Source organism: Rasamsonia byssochlamydoides (genome assembly GCF_041956645.1).
Source record: "Rasamsonia byssochlamydoides strain NRRL 3658 unplaced genomic scaffold VTN77scaffold_12, whole genome shotgun sequence".
NCBI lineage: Eukaryota > Fungi > Ascomycota > Eurotiomycetes > Eurotiales > Trichocomaceae > Rasamsonia > Rasamsonia byssochlamydoides.
Window position 1 is genome coordinate 142,146 of NW_027192395.1, and position 15,146 is coordinate 157,291.

General features: G+C 49.7%; 5 protein-coding genes across 5 annotated transcripts; 3 read left to right on the top strand and 2 right to left on the bottom strand.

Annotated features, from left to right (window-relative positions):
* Positions 1-1,324: 1,324 nt before the first annotated feature.
* Positions 1,325-3,591, top strand: VTN77DRAFT_1181 (uncharacterized protein; the record flags this gene model as incomplete). Its single annotated transcript, XM_069416884.1, has 3 exons — positions 1,325-1,773; positions 1,892-2,974; positions 3,039-3,591. 3 exons carry the CDS (start codon positions 1,325-1,327, stop codon positions 3,589-3,591), a joined length of 2,085 nt encoding a protein of 694 aa, XP_069280135.1.
* Positions 3,592-7,714: 4,123 nt separating this feature from the next.
* Positions 7,715-9,810, bottom strand: VTN77DRAFT_1182 (uncharacterized protein; the record flags this gene model as incomplete). Its single annotated transcript, XM_069416885.1, has 3 exons — positions 7,715-9,293; positions 9,349-9,616; positions 9,678-9,810. 3 exons carry the CDS (start codon positions 9,808-9,810, stop codon positions 7,715-7,717), a joined length of 1,980 nt encoding a protein of 659 aa, XP_069280136.1.
* A 499-nt stretch (positions 9,811-10,309) lies between these two features.
* On the top strand, positions 10,310-11,187 carry VTN77DRAFT_1183 (uncharacterized protein; the record flags this gene model as incomplete). The annotated part of the gene is made up of 2 exons (XM_069416886.1): positions 10,310-10,603; positions 10,672-11,187. 2 exons carry the CDS (start codon positions 10,310-10,312, stop codon positions 11,185-11,187), a joined length of 810 nt encoding a protein of 269 aa, XP_069280137.1.
* Positions 11,188-12,098: 911 nt separating this feature from the next.
* Positions 12,099-12,986, bottom strand: VTN77DRAFT_1184 (uncharacterized protein; the record flags this gene model as incomplete). The annotated part of the gene is made up of 1 exon (XM_069416887.1): positions 12,099-12,986. The coding sequence occupies one exon, from the start codon at positions 12,984-12,986 to the stop codon at positions 12,099-12,101; it is 888 nt and encodes a 295-aa protein (XP_069280138.1).
* A 325-nt stretch (positions 12,987-13,311) lies between these two features.
* On the top strand, positions 13,312-14,588 carry VTN77DRAFT_1185 (uncharacterized protein; the record flags this gene model as incomplete). The annotated part of the gene is made up of 2 exons (XM_069416888.1): positions 13,312-13,373; positions 13,436-14,588. 2 exons carry the CDS (start codon positions 13,312-13,314, stop codon positions 14,586-14,588), a joined length of 1,215 nt encoding a protein of 404 aa, XP_069280139.1.
* Positions 14,589-15,146: the final 558 nt, after the last annotated feature.

Below are 15,146 nucleotides of genomic sequence, written 5' to 3' on the forward strand. Positions count from 1 at the left end.
TGTAAATCACTCCAATCCATTGTGGCTTCGGGACGCTTTCCAACGGCTCGTCCGCTGGCCCGCGCGATCCTTCTCGTTGGGGTCTCCCTTGTAACTGGCACTCCCCCTCCTTCCCTCTTGCCATCATCTTCATACGCTTCCCTTCCCACAACCTCCCCCCCCTTCCTCATACAGCCATCCAGCGTCACAACCCGGATTTATCGCCATCAAACCACGCTGCAGCTGGGAGGCGGAGTCCCGACGCCAATGGACGCCTGAAGTCGCGCTTTGCTCCTTCAGCGGACTTCTTGTTACGGCGTGCCACCGACAACGCACTCTCTGCAGCCCAAAGGTGGCTGCTTGGCTACGTCCTCGAGCCCGGATAGCCAATACTGTTCGGACCACCAACACCACGACTAGCTATTAACGGGTACTACTGCTGCACGTACCTCCCACCAGGTGGCTGGTGGCAGCTGCCCTTCTTCCCGAACTGGGGTGCACTTGGATCTTTTTCGACCCTAGCCCGTTTCCTTTTCTCATTGCCTGCAGCCTGGGACTTCCATCTGTCCTCTCGCAGTCCCTGCTGCAGACACAGACAGTTCTTGTTTCTATCTATACCATCCCAGCCTTACTGCTGCGCTTCTGCTTCCACCCGCGGGGATCAACCACATTGCCGCCGCCTCCTCACGGTTTACTGGTTGGCCCTCCTCCGCTGTTCGGTACCTTCCCCCCAATTCACGCCTTGAAGTTAATTTCACAGAGACCCGGCATGCTTCTGGGCTTTTCGTCACTCCCCCACCACTGTTGAAACAGCTTCTGGCGCCATACAATTTGTGGAAACAGGAGGCAGTCCTTGCATCTGCCCTGCGACGAGCATTCTTCGCTTCTTGCCTCATGCCGTTGTGGCAATCCAACTATCCATTGAGGATTTGAGGAGGGTACGTTCTTGTCTCGAGTGCCCTTTCCAGAGGTAGTGTGTGTTTCCAGACGCTGAGGTCCATATCTTGCCTGGACGGTTAGATAGGTGCCACAGGAACATTGGTTCACAATCTCCGGCTGTCCACATTACACTCGGTTCCTACAATCGAAGACTGTCGAAGATCAAAGTCCTTTTTCGGGGGGGGTGATTGCCGTGACGGAGTGAGAAAAGAGAGAGAGAGAGAATTCCCGTACGGCTGGTCCTTTACGCAGACGCACGTCGTTACCACGAGATAGTGCAACACATCATACTTCCATCTTGGGAAATTGGGAAACAGTCTGCGGACGTCTCCTATCTTGTACATGGGTCTGAATATTTCGATCCTCTGTCCTTAGACGTTCAGCACGTGGCCACTCTTCGTCAAAGATGGACATCCCACGTCTGTCGTCAACTCCTTCGATCCACGTTCATGATTGCAATAACAGTTACGACCGACATTCGTCGTTCTCGTCAAGGGGACCAATGCGCATTCCAACTAAAACCGTAGAGGACTTTGCTCCTCCGCCGCTACCTCCACCTCCACGGATCAATGCTCTCGAAGACGGTCACGATGTCGGCTGGCTTCATGCTAATGCGATGGGCGCGCCAGATGTCGGCAAATTGGCCCCAATTAATCCGAGCTCGAGTCTGTATGGAGGTCACCGTCGCCCCGAGCCGATCCCGCGATTGGAGAAAATAACTCTGGGCGATTTAGATGGACGAGGAAAGAGTAGCTTGTTGGGACAGGGTCCTCAAACCCAAATTAAGATCGAGCCACCAGGACCAGTCGAGGAGGGCTTCAGAAATTCCATTTCTACGAGCTTGTCCGAACCGATGTGAGTATATCATCTTTTTCCCTCTTATCCTTTTTCCCCCTCTTCGGGAATACTCAGCATATGAAGTTCCGATTTATAAACAGTGGATTCGCCGTTGTACTGATCTGCTTGTCAACAGTCTTCAGGGAGAGAGGGATTTCTCGCGAAAGAGTGTGAAAAACTCCTCTGATAATTATGACCGGCATCTTTTGTCCAAGATTGGAAAGCCTCATTCTCCTCCTCGGTCATCCGCAATATCTTCGCTACCTTTCCATTCGAGAAGCTTCGGGAGCGGATTCCAGTCCTCGCCGATCTTTGATGGAACACCTAGTGCTCCCGATTCCCGCAGCAGTATCTTCCAGTCTGGTGCAATTTCCCCAGGCACGAAAACAGGATGGAAGGACTATACGGATTATCGGAGCCCAAGTGTTGAGAGCAGTGCACCGTCTTCCGGGGTTGATTTCGATGCGGGACGACGACAAGCAGGGGCCATGACTCCACAGCATGAAGATACGTTCAGTCTCTCGAGTCGGTCGAACAGGGGGAGCTACGATCAGGGCATCTTCTCGGATGTCGAGGGAGAATTTTCTGTCGATGAAGGCGGGCAGTTCCGGCAACCACCATCCTACTTGGACAGCATGTCCATCCATTCGAAACAGCATGGGATGAAGCGACGAGCGTCATCGCCGCCGCGCGAGCTGTCCAGCGATGACCGTCATCCTCTTCACAAGGCAACCAGTAGTGGTGATCTCGCCCAGCGAAGAACGAGCGGGCATCCGTTCACGGGCACCGTGTCCCCAAGCTCTCGATATCCCCCAAGCCATGGATCGCTGTCATCAACCTCTTCTGCGAGTTTCCGATCATCAGCGTCATACAGCTCTTCGGTTTCCCTGTCCCTAGGTGGCAGCAGCATAACGAGCGTATCTTCCTACGATCGTCTCTCTTCTGGAGGTCTCTCGCCCAAGTCGGAGCAGGAGCAATTCCATGACAAGTCGAACCTGAACCAGCCGAGCCCTTCTGGATCTTTGGCAGGTCTTCCCGCGGCAAGAGGGCCACAGTATCCCAGCCCAACGGATCCGAAATCGGCATTATCTACACGGAAGATGTCTGTGCAGAGTGCCCTGAATGTGGCGAAACCTAGCGGTCCAAAGATTGGAGGAATGTACATTTGCGAATGCTGTCCCAAAAAGCCCAAGAAATTTGACACGCCAGAGGAACTGCGGTAGGTGCCCTATTCACCTCTTGAGCCCGTGAAATTGTACGCTGATCTTTGGTAATCTCTCTAGGGCTCACGAGTCAGAGAAGCAATATTCTTGTCAGTTCTGCAATAATCGTTTTAAGAATAAAAACGAGGCCGAGCGTCACCAGAATTCTCTTCACTTGCGCCGTCATTCATGGTCATGCGCTGCGCTTCCTAGCTATCAGGCTGCTTTTCACCCGTCTACATCACCCAGTTGCCAGACCAGCGCGGGTCCTTCTCACGACACCTGCGGTTATTGCGGCGAGGAGTTTCCCAATTTTCCTCAAGCAGACTGGGATCGTCGGTTTGAGCACTTGACCACCGTGCACAAATTCGGCGAGTGCAACAATGTCAAGAAATTCTACCGAGCGGATCATTTCCGACAGCACTTGAAGCACAGCCATGCAGGCACGAGTGGCAAGTGGACCAATATTCTTGAAAATGCCTGCATGAAGGAGGAGCCGCAGTCCGAGGCTCGACTGGGTAGCATCAGTGAACAAGGATCCAGAAGACCGGACCATACGAACGGTGGTGGAGCTGGCTCCACGGCAGGCACACTTACCTCGAATACCATCGACGAGGTCATGGACGAATCCTGATCTATGTTGGTGCTTCGAGTGCGTCTGTTCCTTTCTTTGTCAAAATTTCATGATATATATTCTGTTTATTTTATTTATTTTTTTTTACCTCACATCCGCATTTGACGGTTTGGAACTGCATGTGGTTGGTGCTCTCTTCGTCTTTCACATTATGTTCGCTGGCCTGTCTTAATGTTGTCTTTTTTTTTAATTTCTTGGTCCATCTTGGTCTTACGTGTCGTGGTTTGGACAGTGACAGTGGGGTTCGGAGTAAAAGATGTGGTTATATATTTGGGTGGTGGGGGGCGGAGGGTTCTGTTGTCTGAAAAGTGACCGTTATTGATGTGACACGAGCATTTTGATCATTTCCGATCATTTTTGATTGATTTGAAGTTGAGCAACGACCGGGAGGCTAGCTCTGGGTCCATGAGTTTCGTGAGTCTATTTCTTTTTTCTCGTTGGCTTTGGCCTTCGCCGAGCCTGATCTTTTGTTTTCGCGTATATATAAAAAAGGCATATCACCTCCCAGGCTTCATGTTGGGGGGAGGTGTATCAGCTGCCTTGGGTGGTACTGTACAAGTTGGGAGGAGTGAAAAAAAGAAATGTTTTTGGGCGTATAACTTGCATTTACAACATACATCTGCTGTACATACATAATTCATACATACCTGCATGTTCCACAACCCAACGACGCCATGAGCCAGAAGTGTCGCGTTGATTTTTTCGTCGTTAGTATGTCTCGATGCCTACCTAGGTAGCTAGTCCACCGAATTCGGCCCAATTGAAGTTCCCTACCAACCTCGGTACCTAGGTAGGTCAAATATCGTTCAAAAATCTGCGAGCAACAGAGTATTCAAAGAACATGGTATTATCAACTTAAAATAAGTTACTGCCACAACATTATGGGCTGTCAACTGTAGAAGGTTAAAGAAACAAGAATTCAGCCAAGAAATCCTTCAAACGAAGCTCTGGTAGCTGTTGTGTGTTGACGTAGGCAATTAGGTATTCGTGTAGTTATCCAATTTCCTCTTCTTGAAGGCATTCTTCATGTTCCTGGGGCTATACACCTGCTTTGTCTGATGCATTGTATCAGTTTGCGGTTCTAATTGTATGCTCAGCAGCAGCTTAATTAAAATCAAGGACTTACCAAGCGTAGTCCAACGCGTTCTGGATAGAATGCATTGTGATTGTGATCTTGTGATAACACCATGCCCAGGTAGAGGAAACATTCCCGTACAGAGACTTTGTCCTTTCAGGAGGTAGTTTTGTTAGTGAATGGGCTTACTTAGAAGCCTCGAGATGGTCGTTATCCTTACGGCGGACTTCAAAAATGAGTGTTTTCGTTACGTTGTGTAGGTAGAAGCCATATCGGCACCTTTTAAAGTCGTCCATATAACGCGCCAATTGACCTAGTAATTACTGTCAGCACGGGTTATTCTAATCAAATTGGTACAGAGAGATAGAGATAGGGGGGGGGGTTCATGTATGTACTGTACCAAACTTCTTAGCAAGAAACTCCTCCTCGTCGGTCTCCCCTTTCCAGCTTTTGGAACGTTCCACCAACCATATCTGTTGGCTTCACCAACGAACAGCCTTGATCTGCAGATTCTGGTGATTGCTATCCTTTACCACCGCAATGTCTGGCTTTGGCGTTGGCACTAGGGGAGTATCCATAGTCATAGTGGCCAGTAAATGCTTGTCATTTCATGACAGATATGCTGAATAAATATACCGCGATTGTACTCCCAGTTCGTTCCCAATCCCGTGGCTCTCTTCCTTTGGAACTGTTCTTGGAAAAACAGTCTGCTTTAACCACGTGGTCAAATGACTTCCAGTCGAGTTACCTGGTCTGCGACCAATGTCTCTTGCATACTTGGTTCTGTGCTCGCGACTGGTTGTGGAGGGAGGACTGGTAAAGGTGACCAGATGAGGTGCTTTTGCTCAGGCTTCAGTTTTCCAGACATGGATGACATCTTGAGGATGGAAAGCGAGGTTGTTCAAAGTAGTAAAGTAAATTGTTCCTGAAGCAGTCCGTTGCTATGAAAGATTGCACTACTAGAAATGCTGAGACGATCAGTCTAAGGTCCACTTCCTTTTAAACACTGTTGGGTTCTTTGGTAGCTCTCTGTCCGATGTCCAGATTCACTGGTCATTGGTCAGTGAATTAATCGTGTTTGGCTGTGTGAATTAAAGGTAGAAAGTGAAGAATCAAATTTAATGACTACTGCAGTCTCTTACCCTATTCTCATTTCAGATGGTGGAATCATAGTAAAACACTCGCTTCTGTTACAACAGATCATGTTAATCAACTAACTATATCAATAGACTGGCATTATGTCAATATGATTACAACATATAGATAAGGCCATCAAAATCCATCTTTCTGCCCCCCAATGACCCTGTTTCAATAAATGATTGAAATAACATAGCAAAAATAGTTCATCTACAACTTGCAGCAATACAAATAACTGCGAACAAAGCCAACTGGTCCATAGTTTTAGTCTATGTTAAGGCGTTCCAAGGTTTCGTTCATATTTTAGGTGCCTGGCTGGCCTACCACAACGGGTAATAAATAAATTAATAATAGGTAATTAGAGGAAAATCATGGTTTTTTTATCCTGATTAATCCCCCAGAATCAATTCAATAATACTCATAAATAACCCAACTAAGTGTTGAAATCCCTCTGTATGTCTGTCTGTATGTATGAAGTAAGTGCTTCGTAGGCCTGTCAGCTAGCTGCCATACATATATTTGCTCCATAGCAACATCCTCTTTAGTTTTATTCAATTATTCCATGAATAATCAGCTATTTATTTATTATTTTTCCTCTCATGCATATTATGAAATCGGATATCATATCAATATGCTTCAAGTGTACTCGTTGGGGGGATCAGGTCAGGGACTCATCGCTCACCAGGAAGAGCCGGGACGTGGGTTTCCAATCCAATGGATGCCCTGCTCGGTACCTACCTACCTAGATAGGTAATGACCTGGAAGCTTCCATTTCCAAGCTGTCATGCCAGGCCAGGCCAGCCCAGCACAGGCCAGTCCAGGCCAGGCCCGGGCCAGCCTGGTCTAGTCTAGTCTGGTCTAGCCTGGACCAGTCCAGTCCAGCCCAGCCCTGATAGGCATTACCTTCAAGGTTCAAGTTATTTCAAGTTACCTATTTTTGAGGTACATGTACAATACAGACTTTTAGGAGGGACCCAACTAAGTTAAATTAGTGAACTTAGATTATTATTGTTGAAAAGAAAAAAAAAGAGATTCCGGCGTAATTAATAATATTATTATTTATTATTGACGAACTCCGACATTCATTGAAGAAGATGTCTGGAGTCCGGATCGTGGACTACGGACTAGATACCTAGGTACAGTACTTACTAGGTAGGCAGGTAGATAAATGGACTACTACTAGGAGGTATTACTGTAGCAGTAGGTAACTAGTTACTATACGGAGTACTCCGTACTTGCCTATCTTGCTTACGGCCCTACCTACCCACTGTTTAATTAAATCAACCTGTGTCCTGAAATCCATATAACTAGTTAGTTACCTACCTAGTTACCTACTTTTTAATGTAAGCCCTATGGCAGGGCCCACGGCCATGGCCATGGCTATGGCTATGGCGTACCTATATGTACTGAGTTATGTATGTACTCCGTAATAATTATGGTTCGAACGTTCGCATGGGTGCACACTCTGCTTTTATTAAACCTAGGTGTGGGGTACGGAGTACTCCATACTATTAATTAATTAATTAATTAATTTTTAAAGAACCACCCGTGAATCTTATTTTATTCTATTTTTTTTAAGGAGTAAAAAAAAAGCTTAGGGCAAGATTTCCTACGGTCTCTCTGATCGACCGAAAAATGGGTTTACATTACATTACATTACAGTACTTACAAACAAAGCATGCTTGATAATTACCCCAAGAGAGAGAGCAAAACTAAACTCCGAACCTTCTTTTGGGTAATATTTCCAAACTTGCTTGCTTCCTTTATTTCTTTCTTTTGACCCCCATGACAGATAACACCCTAGATACAATGCGGTGCAACATTATGCGGAAAGAAACAGCCAAAAAAAAAGGCGCCATAAAATGAATCTCTTGCTTCATCACGTTGATATCTTTGCAGATACTATACAAATCAAGTAGATGCAGATGTATCCTCCTCCTCGACGATGCCTGCTGCCTCTCTTGCTAATCTGAGATCCTTCCCCTTCAACCCTACATCCCCCAGATAGGGTTTAAAGGCAGCCAAAAGGTCTGCGAGCGAAGACTTGAGCGTGTCCAGGACGATGTCCACCTCCGGGACGCGTCGGGCCTGTTCTTGGGCACTCGGGTCGCTGGGTGGCGGGAAGGTGACGTCCGTCCAATGGACGTCAAGACCGCCGCGCATAAAGTCTTCAAGGGTCATGATCGTGTCGGTGAAAAGGCGGACAACGGTGGGAAAGTCGGCCTGGACCTTGCCATACGGGTCCTCCGCCAGACTTGCGACAAGCAATCTGGTCAACGACTCGATGGCGTCGATGATTGGGCAAAGCTCTCCATGAGGGGCACCAAGTACGATACCCCGTAGGCGACGATCATATGTCTGCCGAAAGGGCTTGCCGGCGGGAGATCGGAGGATCGGGGCGATGAATGGAAAAGGGGCACTGACGGAGGATGGCGGCGTTCCTGAAGGTCCAGTCAAAAGCTTCATTTCTGCTGACGATCCAAGCAGCTTCTGTTTTCTTTCCGGGCTCAGAACAGCGTTGGAAGCTTGGTTCAGCACATCGCGAGCTTTGGCCCTTGCGATCGGAGTCCAATCGGCAGACCCGCCGTAGGACTTTGCAGTCGCACTGATCGTCTCCCCAAACTTTTCATGGCGCGAGGTTCCCTTGGGTGATGGAGCAAAAATGTTATCTTGCTTCGGGGGCTCCGTCAACCGCGGAAGAGTCTGGATCTTCGGTGGCGGTGCCGTCGCTTTGGCGGTGGCGGATGTCGGCGGGTTTTTATATTCGTTGATCCGTGTAGTAATTCCTTTAATAGTTTCGATAGACGCGTTCAGGATCTGCGTCCATGCAGGCCCGCCCTCACGGTCAATGTCGCTGAAAATCGTTTTCCGTCGGTCTGGGAAGCGTTGGCTAATAAAGCAGAGCTCCCAGAAAGCGAAAGTCTTGACTACCTCCTTTCTTGCCTTCAATCCATTAATCAGACTGCCAGTAGGATCCTTCGTTTCAGTTGTGAGCGGTTGACCCCGCTTCAGCGGCTTCTGAGCGATGAAGACTGAGAAGAAAAGGTTGGAAGTCTGCCACAAAAATACAAGGCACGCTCCAGACGCGACCTGCTTTGGAAACATTGAGAAAATGACCGAAGGAACCCGACCCGGAGGAGCTGCTGCTGCTCTCGGTAAGTTCCAAAAGAGTTTCGCGAAATACAACGTGTATCTCCACGCTGTGTGTCGGAGGAACAGCAAGTAGATCAGAGGACAGGCAACGGCCATCAGAACGCCCCGCGTAAAGGAATCCAAGACACTTTTAACGAGTGCATGTTGTATCCTCTTCAAGACAGAATCAACCGGATGAGTCTGCTGGTCCGCTGCTTCTCGCGTCCGCTTCGCAACGGGGATGTAGAGACGGTCGTAATCGCTGTACAAATGTATGGCAGCTTGCATGAGCGCCAGAAGCAGGTGGTAGCAGTGAAAGTAAATTGGTCTCTCGTTCAAAGTGGTTCGCTCGTTGAGTCTGGCCTAAGTTAGAAAAAAATACGAGAGCACTTTGAACTGCGAGTATTCCATACCGGCCGGGTTTCACCCATCCCAGGTCCGCGCTCTGGGGCGCAGACCACACGTATATCTCACTGAACCACCATGCGGAGAAGAGATACCACCCGATCGTCTGAATTATGTGTAGGGGAAAAAGACGTCGAAAGGTAGCAAGCGGCGAGTTTGTCGTACGAGGCCCAACATGTATCTGACCAACGCGGAGGATAAAGACGGACAGACTAGAAATGAAGAGCAAAAGGGCGCGTAGCCCACAAATTCCAATTGGGAACCATGACCATAAAACTATAACAGACGATATCAGATATAAAGACTAACATCGAGCTCTTGTGGCGGGGTTACCTACATGAAGATTTCACTCCTATGGCGAATGCCACAACATAGTCGACCAGCAGCGCGAGGGCAGATGCATGGACAAACCTCCGATGCAGCGAAGAAGTCAGAATCCGCCTGTAGGGCCGTATTTTTGGGGCGGCCATTGTGTGGTTGCGGTTCAAAGACCTCCTCGACCAGGTGTGCTCAGGAAAATCACTGCATCGTTTTGAGATGACGACCAGAGGGTCTAATAGCTATTAAGCAAACACTAGACGAAATCCTGGCGCGCAGAAAAAGGTACAATGAGGGACGCAGCGGAGCGCAGGATGTTATGCTCTTTCAATAATAATTTAAATAATCTCCGGAGCTCCATTGAATGAAGCTTCGGGATGTTTTTGCGCCAAAACAACACCAGCCACAATCACATGATTGATGTGGCACAGCAGGAACACTGCGCCACAGGATGTCACTGGTCAGGTGGAGACACGCTAGTCCTGGATTGGCTGTGGAGCTTCAGCCAACGCAACGTCACCTGAGATGATTAGCGCGCTGTTCCAAGGCAGCAACAAGCGACATCCAGTTGATAACGGTCCTATCGACTCTGTTGTTCCTTTCTTCTCCTCTCACGACCGATCGCGGGTACCAAGCGCCCCTGCTGCCATCATGTCCTTTGATCGCTTAAGCTCCCTCGAGTCGCAGCCGACAAACTGGCGGCGTGACGACTCGCAATACCACGATGACCCGGAGTTCCAGCGGTTCACAGAGAATCTGTCCAATCAGCTGTTTACGCTGACATCGAATACCTCCAATTTGTCCAAGCAGATTGCGCTGCTGGGCACGAAACGTGATACCGAACGGGTCCGAGAACGAGTTCATGATCTCCTGGAGGAGACCCGGGCCGGGTTCAAAGTGGTGGGGGAGGGCATCAAGAAGGTCCAGACATGGGAAGACGTTAATGTACGTGGAGGCCGGCTGATGGCCATTATTTCATCTTGCCAGAAGACTCCAGACTAACGTGCCTGTAGCCTGCCCAGAAATGGACTCAGCAGAAGCTGTCATCCGAGTTTAAAGCAAGACTGGAAGAATTTCAGACTGTCCAGCGCCGTGCGCTTGAGAGACAGCGCGCCTCTGCAGCAGCTACACGGACCGCTTTGGACGAGAGTGCGCCGATAGCCGCTGGTGAAGAGCAGCAGCAGCAACTACTACAACAGGAACAGCCGCGGTTGGCGAATCAAGATGAGGTGGACTTCCAGGAGGCATTGATTATTGAGCGCGAGGCCGAGATCCGCAACATCGAACAGAGCGTGAGTGAGCTGAATGAGCTGTTCCGAGATGTTGCCCATATCGTGCATGAACAAGGGGGTCAGCTGGACATCATCAGTGAGAACGTGGAGAGGGTGACGAATGACACACGCGGAGCGCACGTCGAGTTGCGCAGCGCCAGCCGATATCAAAAGAACGCAAGAAACAAGATGTTCTGCTTGCTGATCATCTTAGCGATTATCCTGGCCATCATTGTCTTGGCTGCCACCCTTGGGTGAGGACAATGTATGCAATCCAGAGGACCGATTCAAGACAGGATCGCTTGTATCCTGCACCGAGGCTGTACGATGTCGCTTGCTCCATCATTTATTTTACTCACCACGCGTCCTGCTGTTACATTATTCTGCTCGATATCTCTCTCCCTATGTTTCTCTCCCTATGTTCTTTATGTTGTTACGATCCGTTTACTTGATGAGTGGCTTATTGTTTTTCCACTAAGGTTTCAGGCGTCGGAGTTTTGGAGCAGAATCTTGTTCTTGGGACGTTTGGCTTGCAGGATTTCGTTGTGTTACGTGTATATATTTCATACGCATTGCAGCTGCGTTTTCAGCTTCTACCACCTCTACCGTGCTGGCACATACCTCCTGATTAGCTCAATACATTGTTTGTCGAATGTTGTCTCTCCTGCCTCTTCAGATTAGGCAAGCGATCAACAAACAAGTGGACAAGCTGGGCAAAACTCGATCCGAGACTGTAGGGCAAGGGATGAAGCCTACCTAAATCGCGAAGGTGGACAACGAATTCACTTCCGCTTTCAGCTGGCAGTTAAGGCTAGCACTTACCAAACGCAGTGACACATACAGACGTAAAACACTATCGAGATAGATCGACAGCATCTATCAGGACTGCGCATCGAAATATTAGAGGAATGTATTTTCAACCACATAGACAAATATTATTACCGAAACGGCCTTATCCTTTTTTTTTTTAAAAAAAAAACAAGTTGTTCATTGCACTTAACAGTTATTGTCAACATGGGAGAATAATAACATATATCGTATATACGTCCATGATTACATATATATACATCTATCTATAATACAGCGTGAGATATGACCTATACTCCGTTATTCACCCTGTATGCCATCCAAAATTGGAGGAACCCCCTTCTCTCTCATACCAATGATACCTAATCCAGTCCCCAAAATCGATTAAATCGCATCCGCCATCCTTCCCAACTGTTCAGCTTTGGCCGCACGTCCAGATAGAAACTCAGTTTTTCCTGTCCAACGGCCCCTGTCAGTCCGGAATTTGACGATTGCCCGGGTGATGCCTGTTTGCCCTGGTAGAAATCGATCACGTATTCGATCCGCTGACCCCCGCAGCGCTCCACGACCCAGTCATGTCGATCAAAAGGCAGCTGGTATCCCAGCCATCCATTGATGCGCGCGCGCGGACTCAGAAAGCGGCTGTCAGTCCCCAGACCCCGGAACGAGTACAGCTTGGGACCGCCGCACTTCTTGCTGCCGGGGTCTGATGCCGGGGCGCGACTCTCCCATTTTAGAATCTCCGACCAGGCCTTCTCATTCACGGCATTGTGAATCGGGATGATTGAAGCTACCGACGTGGCCAGCTCCCTTGCTGACGCGGCAGAGGCCGGCAGGTTGTTCTTGCGGACCAGCGCATCAAAGAACTGTCGTTCAGAGGGATAGATCCAGTTTCCTGTGACGGGATCATGGCCCGTCTCGGACTCGGAGTTTGAGGGCGTGGCATGCGACGCTGAAGGAGAAGCAGCATACGGAGACGGTGCATTCTTGGTCTCCGACGACGCTGATTGCGAGCCGGGATCGAATGCTCGCGGGATACTGCTCACTTCTCGATCGGTGGACAACGGCCGATACTGCTTAACGGGCGCACTCTCGGAGGAATTCGAGGCATCGGACGATGCAGGAAGAGGTTGAGGAGCTCCGCCAGCGGAGCCCTTGTGTTGCTGCAGCCAAATCTCACGAGTTTTGTGGTCGACAGGGCATTTGGAAACTGGCTCATCAGCCGCGGGAGTGCTGGCGCTGGCACCCATTGTCAAGAATCAAGAGCCTCGAGGGCCACAATTCCCAAAAATGAAAAGATGAAATCTGGGAATAAAGGCTGAGAACTGTGTGGGTTGGGCGTACAACAGAGCTGTATATTTGCTCGGACAAAGAGAATTATTACGAAGTTAATTATTTACCGCTGCATCCCCACGCCCGCCGGTTGGTCAATGGACAATGGCCCGCTTCACCGCCTTGGCTATACAGGCGGAGCCCAAAGAACCAACAACCCTTATGAGAGCACAATCGCGTATAGATTCCACCCGACTGTATCTGCTCCTTGAGCTCATTTGCGTTTTATACGACTTCAACACGATGGCTGACAAGACAGTCTACCGCGCCACCACCACTGCGCCGGTCAACATTGCTGTGATCAAGTAAGCGTTCACCTGCCCCTCCCTCCAACCCCTGATGATGAGCGACTGACAGCTTCGACCAGATACTGGGGTAAGCGAGATGCCTCGTTGAACCTTCCGACCAACTCGTCGCTCTCTGTGACGCTGTCGCAGCGCTCCCTGCGCACTCTCACCACAGCGTCCTGCTCCGCCGCCTACCCCGCCTCGGAGGGAGACACGTTGACGCTCAATGGCAAACCCCAGGACATCGTGTCCTCGAAACGGACAGTCGCCTGTCTCTCACACCTGCGCGCTCTGCGGAGAGAACTGGAGGCTGCGGATGCGTCTCTCCCGAAACTGTCGACCTTCCCCCTGCGCATCGTCTCCGAGAATAATTTCCCCACCGCTGCTGGTCTGGCCAGCTCAGCGGCGGGGTTTGCGGCCTTGGTACGGGCCATTGCGGACCTGTATCAGCTTCCTCACTCTCCGAGAGACCTCAGTCGCATCGCCAGACAAGGCTCCGGCTCCGCCTGCCGCTCTCTGATGGGCGGGTATGTTGCGTGGCGGGCTGGTACACAGGCTGATGGCAGCGACAGCGTCGCGGAGGAGGTCGCACCAGCCTCTCACTGGCCGGAGATGAGGGCGCTGATCTTGGTGGTCAGCGCCGAGAAGAAGGATGTTCCCAGCACGGAGGGCATGCAGACCACGGTTGCGACCTCGGACCTGTTTGCAACCCGCGCGGAGACCGTCGTGCCGGGCCGCATGAGCGCCATCGAGGCTGCTATCCGCAATCGAGACTTCCCGGCTTTTGCAGAGATCACAATGCGTGACTCGAACACCTTCCATGCCACCTGTCTCGACTCCTGGCCGCCAATTTTCTACATGAACGACGTCTCCCGTGCGGCGGTTCGTCTGGTCCACGACATCAACCGCGTGGTCGGGAAGACGGTTTGCGCCTACACCTTTGACGCAGGCCCCAATGCTGTGATATACTATCTGGACGAGGACTCCGAGGTCGTTGCCGGAACGTTCAAGGCCATTCTCGGGTCAGCCATCGAGGGCTGGGAGGGTCCATTCGGGGACCGCCTGAAGGGTGTGACCGAGGGTGTGGACCTGCAGAAACTGGACTCGAGGGCTGTCGACGTGTTGAAGAACGGAATCAGTCGGGTCATCTTGACCGGTGTCGGAGAAGGCCCAGTCAAGGTCGACACTCACCTGGTCAGTGAGACGGGCGAGATCCTGAGCAGTCCGCAATAAACGCAGCAACAGCACATAAAGAAAAAAAAACAAAGGCCATATTCCAACAAGACAAATATGAAAGGGCATTCTCATTCCGCGCAGTTGCTTGCTTGCTTGTTTGTTTGTCTTTTTCTTTCTGCATTGTTGACGAGACGAGACGAAATGAGTTTGATACCCCCAATTATTGCCTTGCTTTGCGATAGAGGGAGACAGACAGACAGACAGACAGACAGACAAATCATGTATTGGCAATGATGCATGGATGAGTCGATTACAACGTCAATTTTTTTTTCTTTCTCGTTCATATAGATATAATATCGTCCATACATATATTTACTTAATGCAATGAGTAATACATAGGTGCATGCGCATGTGTCCTAAATATCGTCCATGGTCATTGATCATATATTATCTGATCATTTGTTGAACTTGCAAATCTACTAGTAACTCCTGCTATTAATTCGTATTCCGTGAAGTGAGCTCGTGTCATTAGCTTGGAACGGATGTCATCTACTTCTATGATACCCTGTTGAAATACTGTGATTTTGAAGATGGGAAAGGATGTGGTTCCCAAAT